This window comes from Perognathus longimembris, chromosome 15 (genome assembly GCF_023159225.1).
Source record: "Perognathus longimembris pacificus isolate PPM17 chromosome 15, ASM2315922v1, whole genome shotgun sequence".
Classification (NCBI taxonomy): Eukaryota; Metazoa; Chordata; class Mammalia; order Rodentia; family Heteromyidae; genus Perognathus; species Perognathus longimembris.
Window position 1 is genome coordinate 19,906,876 of NC_063175.1, and position 19,949 is coordinate 19,926,824.

At 34.8% G+C, this 19,949-nt stretch overlaps 1 protein-coding gene across 5 annotated transcripts in view; it reads left to right on the top strand.

The window, feature by feature from the left end:
• The window catches only part of Rbbp8 (RB binding protein 8, endonuclease), an 85,128-nt gene that overhangs the window by 54,807 nt on the left and 10,372 nt on the right, over positions 1-19,949 (top strand). For 4 of the 5 annotated variants that reach the window (XM_048363145.1, XM_048363143.1, XM_048363144.1 and 1 more), the window contains exons 7-16: positions 2,186-2,358; positions 5,568-5,672; positions 7,784-7,860; positions 9,641-9,753; positions 11,204-12,086; positions 12,169-12,292; positions 15,108-15,191; positions 15,607-15,616; positions 15,979-15,988; positions 16,121-16,235. In XM_048363145.1, coding sequence (XP_048219102.1) covers positions 2,186-2,358; positions 5,568-5,672; positions 7,784-7,860; positions 9,641-9,753; positions 11,204-12,086; positions 12,169-12,292; positions 15,108-15,191; positions 15,607-15,616; positions 15,979-15,988; positions 16,121-16,235 — 1,694 coding nt within the window. Of the gene's footprint in view, positions 1-2,185; positions 2,359-5,567; positions 5,673-7,783; positions 7,861-9,640; positions 9,754-11,203; positions 12,087-12,168; positions 12,293-15,107; positions 15,197-15,606; positions 15,617-15,978; positions 15,989-16,120; positions 16,236-19,949 lie in introns of all 5 variants that reach the window. The other variant, XM_048363146.1, reaches the window with a different exon arrangement.

The following is a 19,949-nucleotide window of genomic DNA, read 5'->3' on the forward strand; positions in this document are numbered from 1 at the left end:
TTTTTTTTGGCCAGTCCTGGGGCTTGGACTCAGGGCCTGAGCACTGTCCCTGGCTTCTTCTTGCTCAAGGCTAGCACTCTGCCACTTGAGCCACAGCGCCACTTCTGGCCATTTTCTGTATATGTGGTGCTGGGGAATTGAACCCAGGGCCTCATGTATACAAGGCAAGCACTCTTGCCACTAGGTCATATCCCCAGCCCTCAAAAATATTTTTAAATGTATTTAAGTAGTTGTACAAAGGTGTTTCAGTTCAACAGTTTTGATGGGAATTTAAAAGGACTATAAATAACCCCAAAAATGAACAGAGGCCATGAACATTTCTTTAGAAAATCAGAGCAAGAACTAATGTTTTAGTTATTATCTTAGAATAAACTTGGTTTACACACAAAAATTGTGTTGTTTCCCCCTTTCTGACAAAGGAAAACAAAACAGGTACTTGTTTGCTTAGTTGGGTTAGAGCTAGTTTGGGCTTCTGGTGTAATTTTTAATTTTTCTTCTCTTTTTTCTTTTTTTTTTTTTTTTTTGTCTGTTTTCAGCTTGAACTCAGGGCCTGGGCTCTGTTCCTGAGATTTTTCACTCAGATAGTACTCTACCACTTTGAGCCAAAGTGCCACTTCCAGTTTTAGGGGGGTTAATTGGAGATAAGAGTCTCATACACTTAACTGCCCAGGCTGGCTTTGAATCAGGATCCTCAGCTCTCAGCGTGCTGAGTATTCAGGATTGCAGGCATGGGACACCAGTGCCTGGCTTGGCTTTTGTTCTCTTCTTTTGTGATACTAGAGAATCAGTTTCTTTTCATGACTCAAATCATGTTTCAGATTGAATTTGTATTACTAGTAGGAATGCAAGCTATACTATGATTAATTAAAGCTAAATCAGGTAGATTTTACACTTCATTAATTTGTAAGGCATTCTCATATAACTATAGCTTACTCTGTTTTTTCAAAGTAAGAGTAGAAGAGATTAGAAGTTAGATATTAAGCTTTTTACACATGGAGGTGGCTAAAACAAATAATGCATTATACATATTTTTAAATGGTAAAAAAGTAAATTTTAAATATTGTACCATATAAGTTTGTGAATTGATGGATCTTTTGATGGATTTGTTAGTTTTATTTAACCATTACACAACGTGTAAACATGTGCCAAATCTTTCATTTTGCTTCAAAAATATATAGAATCAATATTTGCTAGTTAGAAAATTTTTGATCAAAGTAGTTTGTTTACATGTATGAAAATAAACATTGAATTAATCTTTTTTTTTTTTTTTTTGCCAGTCCTGGGCCTTGGAGTCAGGGCCTGAGCACTGTCCCTGGCTTCTTTTTGCTCAAGGCTAGCACTCTGCCACTTGAGTCACAGCGCCACTTCTGGCCATTTTCTGTATATGTGGTGCTGGGGAATCGAACCCAGGGCTTCAAGTATACGAGGCAAGCGCTCTTGCCACTAGGCCATATCCCCAGCCGTGAATTAATCTTAAGAAGCAGGGAGGGAGCTAAAAAGACTGATAGAAGGGATGTGAGTGATGGAAGTTTGTTGGATATGTCACAATGAGCCCTTTTCTTGTGTAACTAGTATATGGAATAAAAGAAAATGAAATTTAAATTGTCATTGCTTTAAAGATTTTTCCTCACTGTAGTATGTGTGATTATAGACCACAAGTAATGTTAATATAATCCACTAAATTAGAGTGTAAGTTTTTGTTAGTTAACATGAATATTTGCTTCTAGTGACTTTTTAGAAATCTCTGAATATATAGTTTATAAAATTTTAATGTACTTTTCTGTTTGAAATATTACATATTAGTATTAGTATTATAGAACTAGCTTGGTTATGTAAAGACTGAAGTGGCTAGCAGACTGGTAAGAATTGGTCGACTAAAAAGGTTAATAATAATTAGACATGGAAAAACGAACACAATTTTAATGAATAATCACAGTTCAGTCCAAACTCAGTGTTTTAATTACTACTGGTCCTGAATTGGCAAGAACATATGCCTAGGAAAGCATAGATTTACTTTTTAGTGGATTTGAGAATACCTCCTATTCATTCAACCAAAATGAATATGCGACGCCTATTATATGCCTATTCTTAGAGACATGCTAATCACGTCTTTCTACTTGTGTTCTGTAGTTCCATATCATATAATCGTTGAATTCATTTCTCCCAATGTGTCATTTTCTTTTAGGAATGATCAGCAGCTTCAAGCAGCTGAGCTTGATGGTGAAGAAAATATTATTCCGGATTCGCCAATAACAGCCTTTTCGTTTTCTGGCATTAATCGGCTACGAAGAAAGGAGAATCTCCATGTTCGATATGTAGAAGAAACACATACTAAATTGGAGCACTCTGGTACAAATGGTAAAGATTAGAGTTGTATTTTAGTTAACTGACTTTGTAAAAAATTATACATCTATCTAGAATGGAGATGGTCACTGTTCAGGTAACCTATAGAACCCATGTGAATTTAACTTCCATTAGTAAAGCATTATTTACCTGTATTATGTATAGATATATATACTGAGTATTTTATAAACAATTATTTTTGTTTGTGTTTTTGATTTTTTAAAAATATTTCTATTATCTTTAAGTAGTTAGCAGTACAGAGGAGTTGCCCTTCAACAAAGCAGTTTATGAATACAGTGCATCTTAATCAATGCCACCCCTCTCATCATTCTCACCTACCCCTCCCAAAATACCCCTTCCCTCACTTTTCTTAATTTTAGGATAAATATTGGGTTTTTTGCCACTTATCAAAGCAGTTTATGTATACAATGCATCTTGATGTGTGTCATCCTTTCAACATTTTTACATCCCTTTGATCCATCCCTTCTCTTATTTTTCTTAATTTGGTGGTATAGACAATGAATTCTTGATTGCATTTTACCCCCTTCCCTACTTCATTCATCTACTCCTCTCCCCTTGTTCACATTCCCTCTCCACTTGCAAGTACCCATTTTCCTGATACTTATTTTGTTGCAGTTTGACTTAGTCTTTCTAAAGAACTATACAATTTGAGCCCTGAACTCCATTATACTTCAATCATTGTGTTTATACAACACATTGCTGAACCATCGATGGGTCATTGGAGAGATAAGAAGAGGAATTTAAACATTTCTGGAAATGAATATAAATGAACACACAAAATACCAGCTCCTAGGCAGTACTCAGAAGAAAATTTATAGCTTTGAGTGCCTATGTCAATGAATTAGAGAAATCTCAGATCAACACTAGAAAAACAGAATAAGCCAAACCCCAAGTCAGTAAGTGGAAAGAAATTATAGTAGTTAGATCAGAAATAAATGAATTAGACACTTTAAAAATAACTTCAAAGAATCAACAAAACAAAAAGTTGATTCTTTTTCAAAAATATTGACAGGCCCTGAACAAACCTAAGTCACACAAATATATATATTGCAACAGAGTTTGACTGGCTCAGGCTGGCCTGGAACTCAGACTGTGTAGCCTAGGCTGACCTCAAGCTCCCAATCCTCCTGACTTCACTCTGAGCATTTTTGCTCAAGACTAGCCACCTGAGACAAGCTCTATTCCCATCTTGTTGGTGCCTAATTGGAGATAAAAATCTCACCTTTTTCCTGGCTTTAAACCATAACCCTACAATCTCAACCTCCTGAGTAGCTATGATTACTAGTGTGAGACCAGCCATTGTTACTATTGTTAATACTCAACAGACATGTTAAATAGATATTAGCTCCTTGGTTTTAAAGTCATCCTCCACTGGCTAGTAAGATACTGTGATTGTAATTGTAGAGTTAGGTTGAGAAAGGTCAAAAACTCACTCAAGGTCACTGTCCAATAGAGAGATGATGGAGGATTCAAGTATCTTGTTGGTTTTAAATTTTTGTAAGGTTTTCTAAACTTTCCAGGGCTTGTTCTGTGTGATACAAGAGCTTAAATCAGGGCCTGGGCACTGACTCTTAGTTTTTTTTTTTTGCTGAAGGCTGGTGCTCTGTCACTTGAATCACAGCTCCAACTTTTTGGTAGGTAATTGGAGGTACAAGTCTTCTGCCCACATGATCCTCAGATCTTAGCCTCTTGAGTATCTAGGATTACAGGTATGAGCCATCAGCACCTGGCTGGAGCTGTCTTTAACTTGCTCTTTTTATTTGCTTATAATTTTAGGCAGTTTTTGTGTTTTAATATATATGCTTTGTATCAGTGAACACATTTCTAATTCCAACCCAGATTACTCTTTCTGCTAAGTGTTTTGAAACTGCTTTTGCATTCAGCTCTGAAATGCATCATGTAACATGTTCCTGTGATTATTTCATTCATTTTAATACCAAGTAAATGGCAAAGACTTTGAAACAAGGAAAGCATTTGGAAGAAGAAGGTTTGAGAAATATTTGTATAATGTAAGTTATTGTTGACTGCAGTTGGAAAATTGGCTGATTTTTCCCTCATTTTATATGAGTGTGCATCACCATCTAGTGGAAATCTAAAGAGTTGTTTAATAAATATACCTAACTAGGAGCTAAATTAAATGTAAGATCATAGATCTTGAATGAACATTAAAAACAGGCCTGTTAGCCTGCTGTCAGAACATGAACTATTGCAGATAGTTATCTGTATAAAGTAGATCACATATAAATCTATGAATATGAATATCCATAAAGCAAAACAGTAGTTTTTTTTCTTTTGTTTTTAATTAGGAAAGTCTTTCCTTTGAGTCTAGCACTTCTTTCTTCATTTTATGAAGACAGCATAATAACATTTAAAAACTGAATTTGTTTTTATCTTGTTCTGGTCTTTTTTTTTTTTACTTAAACTCTGAAATTTGGGTTTCAGGGCCAATGTAATTTGAGTCATAAAAATTATTTTAAAGTAAATTTTAACGATTAACTTTTACTTTCTTTCTAAACATTCTTCATTTTAAAATTTGTAGCACTTTTTAATATTACTTTCATGTTTTAATTAAAAGTGAAGCTCTCTTTACTTTTTGTTGGCTTTCTTTGAATTAAATCCTTAAACAATGGAAATAATTCTGATAAAATATGTTTCTTTCACAGTCTCCCTCCATAAAATAAAGATTCTAAAGGACTATGGAGATGCATAATACAGTATATATTTTAAATAAATCTGCTGATTTGTAACAGACACCCAAGACAATTTAGTCCAGAAGATACTTGGCCTAGTGTTGTTTTTTCCCCAACTGTCCTAGCTTATAGCTTTACCATGAAACTAAAGAAGCTTCTTTTTTTTTTTTTTTTTTTGGCCAGTCCTGGGCCTTGGACTCAGGGCCCGAGCACCGTCCCTGGCTTCTTCCCGCTCAAGGCTAGCACTCTGCCACTTGAGCCACAGCGCCGCTTCTGGCCGTTTTCTGTATATGTGGTGCTGGGGAATCGAACCTAGGGCCTCGTGTATCCGAGGCAGGCACTCTTGCCACTAGGCTATATCCCCAGCCCCTAAAGAAGCTTCTTAAATGTGAGAATTTATCTCAGCAAATGTGTGTGTGTAATACAGTTAAAGACAAGTTTATATTGGCTTATCAGAATAATATTTGATATTTTAAGTTATTAATTATGTAATTTCTCATCTTTTTCTCATAGATTTAAGAAAAGTTTGTAAGGCCTCAACTCATTCACAACATAACTCTAAAGAAAATGAAATTCTAGCAGCTGACAGTTGTGAACAAAGTCATTCTCCACTGGCTAGTAAGTAAGATGTTGAGATTATATATTTATATCTATATGAGATTATATATATATATATGGGTTATGAATACGGATTTATATATACATATGAGATTTTATATATGTATATAAGTTTATGTATATGAGATTATAAGATTACAATTTGTAGGTATATATAGAAAAGAGTGACCAATAGTCAGAATTGATCAATATCTAAAAGATATTTTTGTATGATTTTGTTTAGAAACTAGTTGTTTGGAAGACTTTTCATATAAATAAGTAATGTTATCCTAGATATTAGTTCATGTTAATATCCATTAAAATGTAAATTGCTAGTGATTTAGGTAAGGAAGGCTTTATTGTGTTTTTTTTTTCCATTAAACAAGTGCCCACTCTAGGCACTGAACAAGACAAAGTCATAATGTAGTTTAAGGAAAAAGAGAATGAATATATACAGAGACAAGGGCTCTGAAGACTAATAAAACAGAGAGGGCTATTACAAACTTTCACTCATAAAGTGCCACTTGAGCAGAGAGTAAGGGAAGCATGTGAATATTCGGGTGAGAAAATAACAGACAAGAAAAGTGTCACTTGGTTTGTTAGTGGGACATTACAAAAGGCTTAATGACTAAAGCAGAGTGAGTGAAAGAGACAGAGTACTATAGGCAAAGAAAAAATAAGGTGCTCTCTGAAATGAAAGAGACTCAGGTTTACAGAGAAGGATTGGGGAAAATCAAAATTCAGGAGTTTGGGTTTGAGAATATTCTATCTAAAATGCAGCATAGATATTTAGATAAAGATTTTGAGGAGCATCGTAGATGTTCAAGTTTAGAGACGTTTAGAATGGAGACACAAGTGGAAATTGTTGGCGGAATATCCAAAACCAAAATTGTTGGTGGATGGATGAGGGAGAAATGCCTAAGTCCCAAGGTCTGGGCAAATTCATTATATAAAATAATGCTTCTCAGCTCTTTTCTGTGACCATTTCTTTTCCCAGGAGCCTTTCCCACTGGTTTTTTTTTTCCCCCTAATCACCCTCCTCATAGAAATTTAGTACTGCATATATACCATATATGTATTATTTGTATAGTATATGTGTTATTTCTTTTTATACATAAAAGTTAAGAATTTCTTGCCCCACTGAACGGCCTTTTTTAACCCCATTTTTGGATACAGTATTGCAACTGTTCATGTTGTGTGTTGCAGGTTGTAAAAATGAGAAGGAACTAACAAAATTGTCAAAAAAGCTGCCAGTGAGATAGAAGGACTAAAAGTGATATCCTTTAAGGCATGTACTTAGAGGAGGAGAAAGTGGTCAAGTATGTTAAACAGTGCTTAGCAGGTCAAATAAGATGAAAACTTCTTAGAACTGACCATTGAATTTGGTTGGCATTCATCATTGAGTTATAAACTTAAGTCACTTTAAATATAAAAGTGGTCAACTAAGAGGAACTAGAACCAGAGAGTAGGAAATGTGTATATGTATGTGAATTTATATACACACACATACATACATATGGGACTTCCAGGGTATTTTATAGTAAAGAGAAGGCAAAAATGGTGCAATAACTAACAAATGAATCAAGAATAGGTTTTGTGTTTTTTCAAGATAGATTATTGGGGCTGAGAATATGGCCTCGTTAGTGGTAGAGTACTTGCCCTCGTATACATGAGCTCTGGGTTCGATTCCTCAGCCCCACATACATAGAAAAAGTCAGAAGTGGCTCTGTGGCTCAAGTGGTAGAGTGCTAGCCTTGAGCAAAAAGAAGCCAGGGACACTGCTCAGGCCCTGAGTTCAAGCTCCAGGACTGGCAAAAAAAAAAAAAAAAAAAAGGAATCAAGATGGATTATTACAACATGTTCAGCACGTTTTTTTTCCTCAAATCTTTTCTCAAATCTATTTTATGATTATTTCCAGTGTCAACAAGAAAACTATTACATTCAATTTATTTAGAAAAAAAATTAGAAAAGTTAGATGAAAAAGTTTAGCAAGTATAGATGCTAAATATCTGAAAGTGGACCTTCTGGAATAGAATTTTAAAATTTGTCCTAGTAGTTCTTGGTCTTTCCTTATAATTTTTATGTATCTAGTTTCAATAATAACATAATTGAGTTTCTTTTTCCTTACTTAGAAACTCGAGGAATGAACAATTTTAATTTAGCTACAGTTGTTGCTGAAACACTTGGGCTTAGTGTTGGAGAAGAGTCTGTAAGTACTTATTTTGATGATTAACACAGATTAATTGGTGTCCTTTTAGACCATTCTTAGAGAATGGGTAACACAAGAATTATTTTATCCAAAGGCAGTAAAATGCCTAGGATAAAATTCATGTGTTAAAAAGGCTTATTTATATTATCTAACATAGGCAGTCCCTAAAATATACAATTATTAATATTACTGTGTCATAGACTGAGTCAAAATTTTGAGGAGTAATGATAGCATTGAAAATTAATCAACTCTTGTTCATGCCCCCTCTCTCATTTCCTCCTTACCTTCATTCTAAGAAAAGACCTAAACCTTTAGATTTGTTTCATTATGTATTGAGTCTTTATGACATCCATTAAACCTGGTTTGATTTTAGAAGAGACTGAATTCTTACAACTATCAAGCACTGCCAGTAGTTAGGCCTTATGTTAGGAATTAGATCAGAGATTGACTTAATTTTTGTTCTTTTAGTACTTTCTTATATCAGGCAAGTTTACATTGTTTTTCTTGTTTCATTTTGTTTGAATTTTGTGCCAGTCCTACAGCTTGAATTCAGGTCCTAGACATTGTTCCTGAGTGTTTATGCTCAAGTCTAGTACTCTACCACTTGAGCCACAGCTTCACTTTTGGCTTTTTGTTGGTCAACTAGAGATAAGTTTCATGGACTTTCCTCTCCAGGCCGACCTTGAACTGAGATCTTCAGTTCTCAACCTCTTGAACAGCTAGTCATGAGCCTCCAGTGGCTAGCTACTTTTTTTCCTAATTGATATCTAGAAAATTTTGAATTTTAATCTCTTTATTATTATTTAAATTTTTATTGTCTTCAAAGTTTCAAAATAATAACACTTTTGTGGGTTTATTTTTATTTTTATTTTTATTTTGCCAGTCCTGGGGCTTGAACTCAAGGCCTGGGCACTCTCTCTGAGCTTCTTTTGCTGAAAACTAGCATTGTACTACTTGAGCCACAGCACCACTTCTAGCTTTTTCTGCTTTTGTGGTACTAAGGAATCATACCCAGGGCTTCATGCATGCTAGGCAAGCACTTTATCAGCCCTGTTTTAATACTTTCTAATTCCCTCCTGCCCATAAACTTGGCAAGTGAGTAGTTTAGACCTCAAATATATTGAGAGATGAATATCTAAAGACTCACTACTCCAAGTGTGATCTTCAGCTTCAGTATGAGTTATAGAATTTCAGACCTACTGAACTTGGATTTTTAATAAGATTCCCAGTTGTCAGGCATAAACATTGAATTTTGAGAAGTGCTTCTCTCTGGAGGATCTTTTCAAATTTAGCTATATCCTCTTCCTTTCTTCTTAACATGTTTGGGGATTGGTATTTTATAAGCCAGTAGTAAAATTTACTTACATAGATGATTAAAATATAATAATCTCCTCTCTTTAAGCTTGACATACTTTGTTTTTTATTTTGATTAAATTCTCAAATCTAAATCCATTTAAAACAATTGAGAAGTATTGTGTACATTCACAGTATTCTGTGACTACCACCTCTGTCAAGGTGCAGAGCACTTTTATTCCTCAGAAAAAAACTCCATTAAATATTTCAGTCTCCATTCCTTCCTGTGAAGCCCCTAGCAGTTACTGACCTGTTTTCTGTCTCTATGGTTTTACCTATTCTGGACAATTCATATAAATGAAATCATACATTACATATGACATCTTTCATTTAGCATGTTTTTCAGATTGTAGAATTGATCAGTTCTTTATCCCTTTTAAAAGGCTGAATAATATTGTTTGGGTGTGTTTCATATTTACTATTGAAGGAACCACAAGGTCCTATGAGCCCTCTTGGTGATGAGTTCTACCACTGTCAGGAAGAAGATCACAAGAAACAGACGTTTGAGGAATGCATGAGGAATAGTAAAAATAGTTCAAGGTAATTTGGGGGCACTTGGTAACAACTTAAAAACTCTTCATGTAATTCTATTCTAATTAAATCATTTAAGTAAACTCCTTCTCTCCTTCAACACATAGTTTTTTATTGTCTACAGTTTTATTTTTAAGATTATTCAGTTTATGACTAATTGAGAGCTTTGTGTATTACAATAAGAAGATAAGTGTTTAACCTTTTTGTAAATCATCTAGCAATACTTAAGAGCTCCATCCTTGTTATTCTTCCCCTTTCAAGACCAAGTCCTCCCTCTGGGTATCCATTTTCAAATACTGGATGTTGTACAAAATATGTCTAAGTTTGAGTGAGCTTCTAGGATTGTGCTGCTTCTCAGTTCTTACTAATTTTAGAACAAATATTAAATAATAATGCCTGTATTGATACAGAATTTTGTTTACTTGGTTTTTAAATACCTATATCACATTTAATCTGTTGTTATAGTAACCCATTAAGTTTTATTACTCATACATTTTTTAAAAACAACTGAAACAAATACCTCTCCAGGAAGGTTAAATGTCTTGTTTCAAGATGATATAGGCTATAAAGTACCAGATTCAGAGTTGTTGTTACTAAGCCCACATCTTCAAATTTAAACCTAATGCTCTTTCTAAGACTGTCTCCTTTGTTCAGTTCTATAGTATAAGAATTTTGGTTTTTGGCGGGGCACTCAGAGGTTAAAATCTGAGGATTGAAGTTCTAAGCCAGCCAGGGCAGGGAAGTCCTTGAGATTCTTATCTCCAATTATAGCAAAAAGCCAGAAGTAAAGATGTGCCTGGGGTGGTAGAGAGCCAGCCTTGAGTTAATGAAAAAATGAATTAAGAGTATGAGGAACTGAGTTTAAGTTCTAATACCAGCAAAAAGTAAAAATAAAAAGTTGTTCTTTGGAATTACTTATAAGTTTTCATAACAGGACTGAGTCCTCAATAGAATTTATTAAATTTTTATTTAAGTTATTTGAATTACTTACGACAAAGTATAGTAGCCTACACCTGTAGTCTTAGCTTCTCAGCCACATAGGATCACTTGAATCAAACAGTTCAAGACCAGCCTGAACATCATAGTGAAACACTGTCTTTTAAAACACACATACAGTATGAGGGACAAGGTAACAAACAGTACAAGAAATGTATCCAATGCCTAACATATGAAACTGTAACCTCTCTGTACATCAGTTTTATAATAAAAACTTAAAAAAAAATAAAACACACATACACAGAGAGATGAAGGGGCATGTTTCATATTCCATTTCCCTCTTTTTTTCTGCCCAATGAAAGGGCTACCAATGTATCATACTCTATTTTGATTTGTCATCTGCCTTTAAAAGGTAGATGAGACCTTACTATTCTCTATCAAAGAAGTTTTTCTTATTATGCTTGTCTTTTGATTTTATCAAATTTCTTTATTAGGAAAAGCTTATTACTCTTTATTTATTTAGATTTTCAGATTCTACTTCAAAGACTCCTCCTAAAGAAGAATTGAGTACTCGGGTATCATCTCCTGTTTTTGGAGCTACCTCTAATTTGAAAAGTAATTTGGGCTTGAATACAAGTTTGTCCCCTTCTCTTTTAGAGACTGTGAAAAATACCCTAAAAACACCCTCCTTTAGCAACATTTCTATTTCTAGACAAGAGAAAGTTAGATCAAAATCTGAAGATAATACCCTTTCCACACATCATAGTCTTGGATCTGACATGAACAAGATCATTAGCCAGTCATCGTCTAATAAACAAATACTGAAAAATATTAGTGAATCCGTAGATGAGCAGGATAACACTGAGCACATTAAAGAAGCTATTACTGATAAATATGTGATATCTCTGAAATCATTGGGAAGTAGAACATCTAAAAGGAAGAAGACTGAGGAAGAAAATGAACATGAGATAAACTGTCCCCAAGCCTCTTTTGATAAAGAAAATGCGTATCCTTTTCCAGTGGATAGTCAGTTTTCCATGAATGGGGACCACATGATGGATAAACCTCTGGATCTATCTGATCGATGTTCAGCTATTCAGCGTCAAGAGAAAAGCCAAGGAAGTGAAATTTCTAAAAACAAATTTAAGCAAGTGACTATTTATGAAGCTTTGAAGCCCATTTCAAAGGGCTCTTCCTCGAGCCGTAGGACCTTGAGTGGAAGCTGTGTGTTACCCAGAGATTCCCCAGAAGAGCTCTGTTTACAGGAGTGTATTATCCAGTCTTTGAGTAAATCCTCTCTGGACCATAAAATACCATTACAAATAAAAGAAGAAAATCCTGTCTTCAAAATCCCTCTGTGTCCACGTGAAAGTTTGGAGACAGAGAATCTTTTTAATGACATGAAGGTTTGTTCTAGCTATTCAAAAATTTGTACTAAAATTAATTGTTTGTGATTCCATCTAGTTGCTAATAAACATTTCTGTTTAGGATGCTGGTTCTCATGAGTCAAGAGTGAAAACCAGGTCAGTCCGTGGAGGATGTGAACTTGCATCAGTTCTACAGCTAAATCCCTGTAGACGTGCTAAAACGACCACTTTGCAAAACAACCAAGGTATGTACACTGTAAGTAGGAATTCTACTTAATTCTACTTTTTAATGGGTTTAAATTAGATCTTTATTACATTCTTTGAGTAGATTAAATTGCTTCAAGGCAGGAATCCCATTTCTTCTGCATATTTCTGTGTTTATCAGATGACTCCTGTTAGTTTCACTTATGATGTTTCTGACTTTGTGCTTTTTTCCAAAATGAGTTGAAATATTTTTTAAGGTGACATTGTGTATTTACTTACTCATTTCTTATACAGAAGCTTTTGAAAAAAATTTAAAATACAGCCAGGTACTGGTGGCTCACACCTATAATCTTAACTGAGATTTGAGGATTGCAGTTCTAAGGCAGGCCAGGCAGAAAAGTCTATGAGACTCTTATCTCCAATTTACCACCAAAAAGCTGGAAGTAGAGCTATGTATGGTTTAAGTGGTAGAGCACTTGCCTTAAACAAAAAAAACTCGGACAACACCCAGGTCCTGAGTTCAAGCTCCAGTACTGGCATACAAAAAGAAAATTAAAATACAGAATTAAAACAAAATAAAAATGAAAACTGATTATCTAAGCTTTGTTCATCACCCAATAGGTAACCTGTCCTTTCTCTTTTCATTAATGTGTTTATCAATAAACATATACACATATACATTTGTATGGGTTTTTAAATTTCTTATTCAAAAATGTCATTTGTCCTAATACTTATATTAATATTTTTCTAATTCTAGTGTGTTTTAAGAAAGTCCTCATGTTTTTGAACCACTAAACCTTTCTTTTTCTCCCTTTTTAAACAAATTATTTCTTTATTGTCAAAATGAAGTATGGAGGGGTTACAGTTTCATACATAAGGCAGTGTGTACATTTCTTTTTTTTTCTTTTTTTTTTTGCCAGTCCTGGGGCTTGGACTCAGGGCCTGAGCACTGTCCCTGGCTTCTTTTTGCTCAAGGCTAGCACTCTGCCACTTGAGCCTCAGCGCCACTTCTGGCTGTTTTCTGTATATGTGGTGCTGGGGAATCGAACCCAGGGCTTCATGTATAAGAGGCAAGCACTCTTGCCACTAGGCCATATCCCCAGCCCCATGTACATTTCTTATCCAACTTGTCACCTCCTCCCTCATGTTTCCCCCTACCTTCTCCCCCATCCCCCCCCATGAGTTGTACAGTTGGTTTACAGCATATAGTTTTGTAAGTATTGCTATTGTATTGGTTTTTCTTTTATCCTTTGTCTCTCCACTTTGATATAACCCTTCCCTTCCCTAGTTCCAATACACGCATATACAATATCCAGGGTACCAAAATCAGTTACAGTGATATCAGGGGTAAAACCATGGGGAAGAAAGACAAAAGAAAAAGCCATAATTTCACATGGTATGTTGAAAATAACAACAATGCTAAACCATTTGTTTCTATAATTTGGAGTTCATTTTGTTTAGCATCATCTTGTGTGATCATACGTACATAGCTATTGAGCTATTGTGATCTGCTAGGATTATCCTAGACATTGTACTAATTATTCCCAATGAAGGAAACCATAGAGTCTATGTTTCTTTGGGTCTGGCTCACTTCTCTTAATATGGTTTTTTTCCAAGTCCTTCCATTTCCTTACAAATGGAGCAATATCATTCTTTCTGATAGAAGCATGATATGACACATTGAAAATCCAAGTTATAATTTTAACTTGTTAAAAAACTTCTTTTTTTGATGGTACTGGGGTTTAAACTTGAGGCCTCCTACACTATCACTAAGCCATGCCTCCAGCCTTAAAAATCATACTTATGGAACTACAAATCACATACCATAAAAATCACCCTTAGTGTCTGCTTTGGGGCTGGAAATATGGCCTAGTGGCAAGAGTGCTTGCCTCATATACATGAATCCCTGGGCTCCATTCCCCAGCACCACATATATAGAAAACGGCCAGAAGTGGCACTGTGGCTCAAGTGGCAGAGGCCAGGGACAGTGCTCTGGCCCAGGACTGGCAAAATAAAATAAACTGTCTGCTTTAGTGGTCAAAGGGACATTCATAGTTGTACAATTGTCTCTACATTCTTAAGTTTAGAACACTCCCATCGTCCTCTATCCTTTTTCTACCCTCCCTAGTTGTAGGTCCCATTGATCTCCTTTTTGTGTCTATAGGTTTAACTATTCTAGCTTTAAATGGAATTAGTCAATGTATATTCTTGGAATCTATTTTCACTTTTACCTGGAGTAATTTTTTCAATTTTTATCCATTTTGTAACACATAGTAATATCTCATTCTTTTTTATTGCTGAGTGCCATTTCATTGTATATCATATTTTATGTATCTTTTCATTAGTGAATAAAAAAAATGCAAGTTTCTTATCCCTTGTACAAATAATGCTGCTATGAACTTTGCTTTTTTGGCTGTGGATATTTGTATACAAGTTTTTGTGCACATGTGGATTTGTGGGAGAGGGGATGATTATACATATACAACTCACTGTACTATATGCCATACAGTATAGTGTGAAACAGTTGTTCACACTTTTCTTTTTATTCTAGCTATCTTTAATGGGAGTGGAATAGTATCTCACTCTGTTTTCTATTTTCCTGATGGCTAGTCATATTGAGTATATTTGTATATAATATTGCCATTTGAACTGTATTCAGATCCTTTGTTTTAAATTGGGATATTTATTTTTTAATTATATGTTATTCAAGTTTTGTTTTTTTTATCCAAGATACAAGTCCTTCACCAGAAATGTGATTTGTAAAATATTTTATACCATTCTGTGGGTATCCTAACATTTTAAAGTGAGGAGAGTTTTCAAAATCAGCTTTCAATTTGCACTTTTTTCTTATCTAAGATGTGTCCTTCGAAAATATCCAATGGAGTGTAGACCCTGGAGTGGACCTTTCTCAGTATGAAATGGATATTACTGTAATAGATACAAAGGTAAGGAAAATATAGAATGTTTTGGTCCATGTTCTAGTGAGATTTTAGCCTCTTCTCTTGAGTCTCTTTATGACCTTATGATAGTCAGATACATCCTAAACCTGAACTGTTTATTCAGAAAACAAAGAAAATTTTAAAATGTGTGTTCTTCCTAACTTTATGTTATTCTTGAAAGAGCAGTAGTACTTTTGACTTTAAGTGCCTTTGCCAAAAAAAAGTAATACAGTTTTTATATATATATATATATAATCATAGTTCCATAATTTAAATTTATTTTTATCAAAATGATCCATCATATGTCTTTGTATTTTTTTGAGACAAGAGGTTGCTATGTCACCCAAGGCTTTCCCCAAACTCAGAATACTTCCTCAGTGTGTCCCACCACACCTGGCTCCATTATATGTCTTAATTTACTTTAATATACCATCAAGAAAAATAATTACTTTTTCTCTATTGGCTTTAAGTACTTTATTTTAAATTAATACATGTAGTGGAAGTACTTCTTTTCCTTGTGTTTAGATTCTATATAGTTTGAAAAATTCTCTTTACTTGGTGGCACATTAATAATAACATTTTTAATAGTTGCTACAATAATACCTAGCCATCAGAAGAATCAAATTTGGTTATTGTTGTTCTTAGTGTACATTGATGTTCATTACTGTGAGGTAGATTAGAAAAGAAGGTAGGAAAATGGTTCAGCAGTAAATAAGTCTTCTTTTCCTAGGTTTGTATATCAAAGCTAAAGTGTTTCATAAGCAATAAAACCTAAGTCTCTATTCTGAAGATATAAAAGCCAAAATATTTAATACTTTAAAATAGTAAAAATTGGCATTGTGTACGTTTTTCCAAAAATTTTAGTAAAAACTAAGTTATAAGGCCATAAAAATAATTCATACATTTGGGATTTTTAAACTGTTTTCTCAGGATGGCAGTCAGTCAAGATTAGGAGCAGAGACAGTAGATATGGACTGTACGTTAGTGAGTGACACCATGCTTTTGAAATCGAAGAAGCAAGAGCAAAAAGAAGAAAAAAGTCCAAGTAAGATTCTTTTTATTTTGTTTGCTTTTTAACTTTAGTTGTATGGGATCAAGTTTGAAATGACACCATTGTACTGATGGGCATAATGACTTCTTTACACACCAAGTTACTTCTTGTTCTTAAGTCCATGTACCTTTTTAGGAAAGCTTAGTTTCACTATTTTAGAAAAGAAGGCTAATAAAAATCATTTTATTTCAGAAACTCACATGGTTTCCACATGTCAGCACACTATATCCAGCGCCCAATTTTGTACATAAAGGTTTAGCAGAGCATAGCCTCATTCATTTATGTGTTGCCTGTGGTTGCTTGCTTTGTACAAAAGCAGAACTGAGTAGTAGTGCAGAGATCGTATAGCCTAGTAAGCCTAATATACTTATTTTCCCGTCTTTTAAGAAAAAGTTTGCCTACCCCTGGTTTAGAGAGCTTCTCTCTCTCTCTCTCCCTCTCCCTCTCCCTCCCTTCCTCCCTCCCTCCCTCCCTCTCCCTCTCCCTCTCCCTCTCCCTCCCTCTCCCTCTCCCTCTCCCTCTCCCTCTCCCTCTCCCTCCCCCCCTCTCCCTCTCCCTGTGTCTCTCCTTCTCTTTCTAGTATTGGTTTGAATTTGGACAGTTATTTCCTAGTGTAGAAGAAGATCTTAAGAGTCTGATGTTAAAATTAAGATTTTTCTAAAGCAATTTGGTGAGGAAAGAAGGAATTCTGAAAATATAGATATGCAAGTTACTCTTAAGAATGATGTGTGTATGCTGAATTAATCTGCCTCTACAGAGGAGATTCAGCCAAATCAAGTTCTGTATACCTTTGAGTGATAAAATCATTTAATTTTGCCTAAAATCTTGATTTTCCAAACATGTGTGAACAATGGAGGGAACTAGGAACATTCCTTGTTAAGTGGGCCCATGAAATGAGAGTAATTAAGCTGGAAAGAGCCATTTATCACCCTTGTGTATGGAAGAGTCATGACCTGCTACTTGGGGATACAAAAGACTTTGCTAGATGCAAAAGGATTTCTCAGTATCTCTTACAAACTCAGAAGATTCTGGTTAGATGTGTTTTTTCTCATCTGCTGCTGCTCTGCTTTCTTTTCTCTCTCTGTGTGTGTGTGTGTGTGTGTGTGTGTGTGTGTGTGTGTTTGGAAATTTTTTAAAAAATTTATTTGTATAGAGGGGTAACCAATTCAACATGTCAGTTTATAAGTACAATACACCTTGACCAATATCACCCCTGATTTTCTATAGACTTACAGAATCAAGGACATAAATGAAACATGCAGTCTTACACAGCTTTTTTTGAATCAACCTGTACCTTGTAAACTAAACCCTTTCAGCACTTCGAATTGCTTAAAAGTGAAATTTTAAAATCCCAGTTACTATTACCTTAATATTAGACATACTAGGTGCTGTGACAGAAAGGTCAAAAGAGATATAGTCTCTGCAAGTATTTCACAGGTGAAAATCAGACAAACAAAAAATAGTAATAATAAGGCAGCAACTTAGCATTGAGAAATATGAACAGCTGTAGAGTACTTAGAAATGTTTGGCATACTGTCTGGTCTACAAAAGTTATATTTTATTAATTTTTTATTTTTTTATTGTCAAAGTGATGTACAGAGAGGTTACAGTTTCATACGTTAGGCATTGGATACATTTCTTGTACTGTTTGTTACCTCCTCCCTCATTTCCCTGAGTTGTTCAGTTGGTTTACACCAAACAGTTTTGCAAGCATTGCTTTTGTAGTCGTTTGTCTTTTTATCCTGTGTCTCTCGATTTTGGTATTCCCTTTCACTTTCCTAGTTCTAATACCAGTATACACAGTTTCTAATGCACTCAGATAAGATATAGTGATAGTGCAGGTACAACCACAGGAAGGGGATACAAGAGGATCATCAACAATAGAAGCTACAGTTTCACAAGGCATGTTGAAAATAATTACAACTGTGATATAACAGTCGTTTCCATAACATGGAGTTCATTTCACTTAGCATCATCTTATGTGTTCATAAGGGCATAGCTATTGGGCTCTTGTGATCTTCTACTGTGACTAGCCTAAACCTGTGCTAATTATTGCCTATGAGGGAGACCATAGAGTCCATGTTTCTTTGGGTCAAAAAGAGACTTTTCTGATGAGGAAATGAGAATAGCCAAGAGACATATGAAAAACTGCTCTAACTCACTGGCCATAAAAGAAATGCAAATCAAAACAACGTTGAGATTCCATCTCACCCCAGTAAGAATGTCCTACATCAAGAAAACTAACAATAATAAATGTTGGAGGGGATGTGGCCAAAAGGGAACCCTACTTCATTGTTGGAGGGAATGTAAACTGGTTCAGCCACTCTGGAAAGTGGTATGGAGATTCCTCAGAAGGCTAAACATAGAGCTCCCCTATGACCCAGCAACCCCACTTTTGGGCATCTACCCAAAAGAGCACAAACAAGAACACACTAAAGCCACCAGCACAACAAGTTCATCGCAGCACAATTTGTTATAGCTAAAATATGGAACCAACCCAGATGCCCCTCAGTAGAAGAATGGGTCAGGAAAATGTGGTACATATACACAATGGAATTTTATGCCTCTGTCAGAAAGAATGACATTGCCCCATTCGTAAGGAAATGGAAGGACTTGGAAAAAATTATACTAAGTGAAGTGAGCCAAAAGTTTTATTTTATATACAAATGTAACCCTGTGCAAAAATAATAAAGGCATAATTACCCAATAAAAATCAAGGAAAAATTCTGTACTTGAAAGTATTTTAAAAACTGGAGATAATATGTGAACAGATCAAACGTATCTGCCTCATGGAATTTACATTCTAGTGGAGGACAAAGAATCACATTTATAGTATGATAAACAGTGCTAAATCCAGGAGGAAGATAAACAGCGTAAAAGTGACAGCACTGTGGATTAGAAGCTTTGCTAATTATTTAATACTGGACAATCTGGCCTGTCAAACTTAATACACAATTGAATCTGTTTCTAATTTTTCTTAAACTTTGGTATTTTAAAGATGTTGATTATATAATGAAAATGAGAAATGTGGTCAAATAAGATGAATTTAGTACTTTTACAAAGAAAACAGGGAATTCAGTATATTATTTCTATCAATTTTAAGCTGTCAAGTACTAATCATGATTCAAAATACATTTTTTTCTGCATCATTTAGAAAAATAGCAAAAAAGTAACATTCATTAGAGACTTTAATATCTACTATTTAAACTTGGCTTTTTTTTTTTTTTTTTTTTGGCCAATCCTGGGCCTTGGACTCAGGGCCTGAGCACTGTCCCTGGCTTCTCTTTGCTCAAGGCTACCATTCTGCCACTTGAGCCACAGCACCACTTCTGGCCGTTTTCTATATATGTGGTGCTGGGGAATCAAACCCAGGGCTTCATGTATACTCTTGCCACTAGGCCACATTCCCAGTCCTAAACTTGGCATTTTTTATCCTTTATTGTAATATAGTTTATATTGCTCATAGTAAGATTACTTTTGGTTTTATGAATTATACATGAGTTGATAGAGGAAAGAAATTAGGATGGAAATTATAAAGAATTTAGTTATATCATGATAACAAATGAGAATTTTCTTCAAATAGGACATTTAAAATCACAACATAAAGTCTTTGTAAGTGTACAATAACTATCAGGATGTAGAAGTTTATTCCTGCGTGATGTATCAATAGTAAGAATTAAACTCCTTTCTAAGAATCATGGTTAAAGC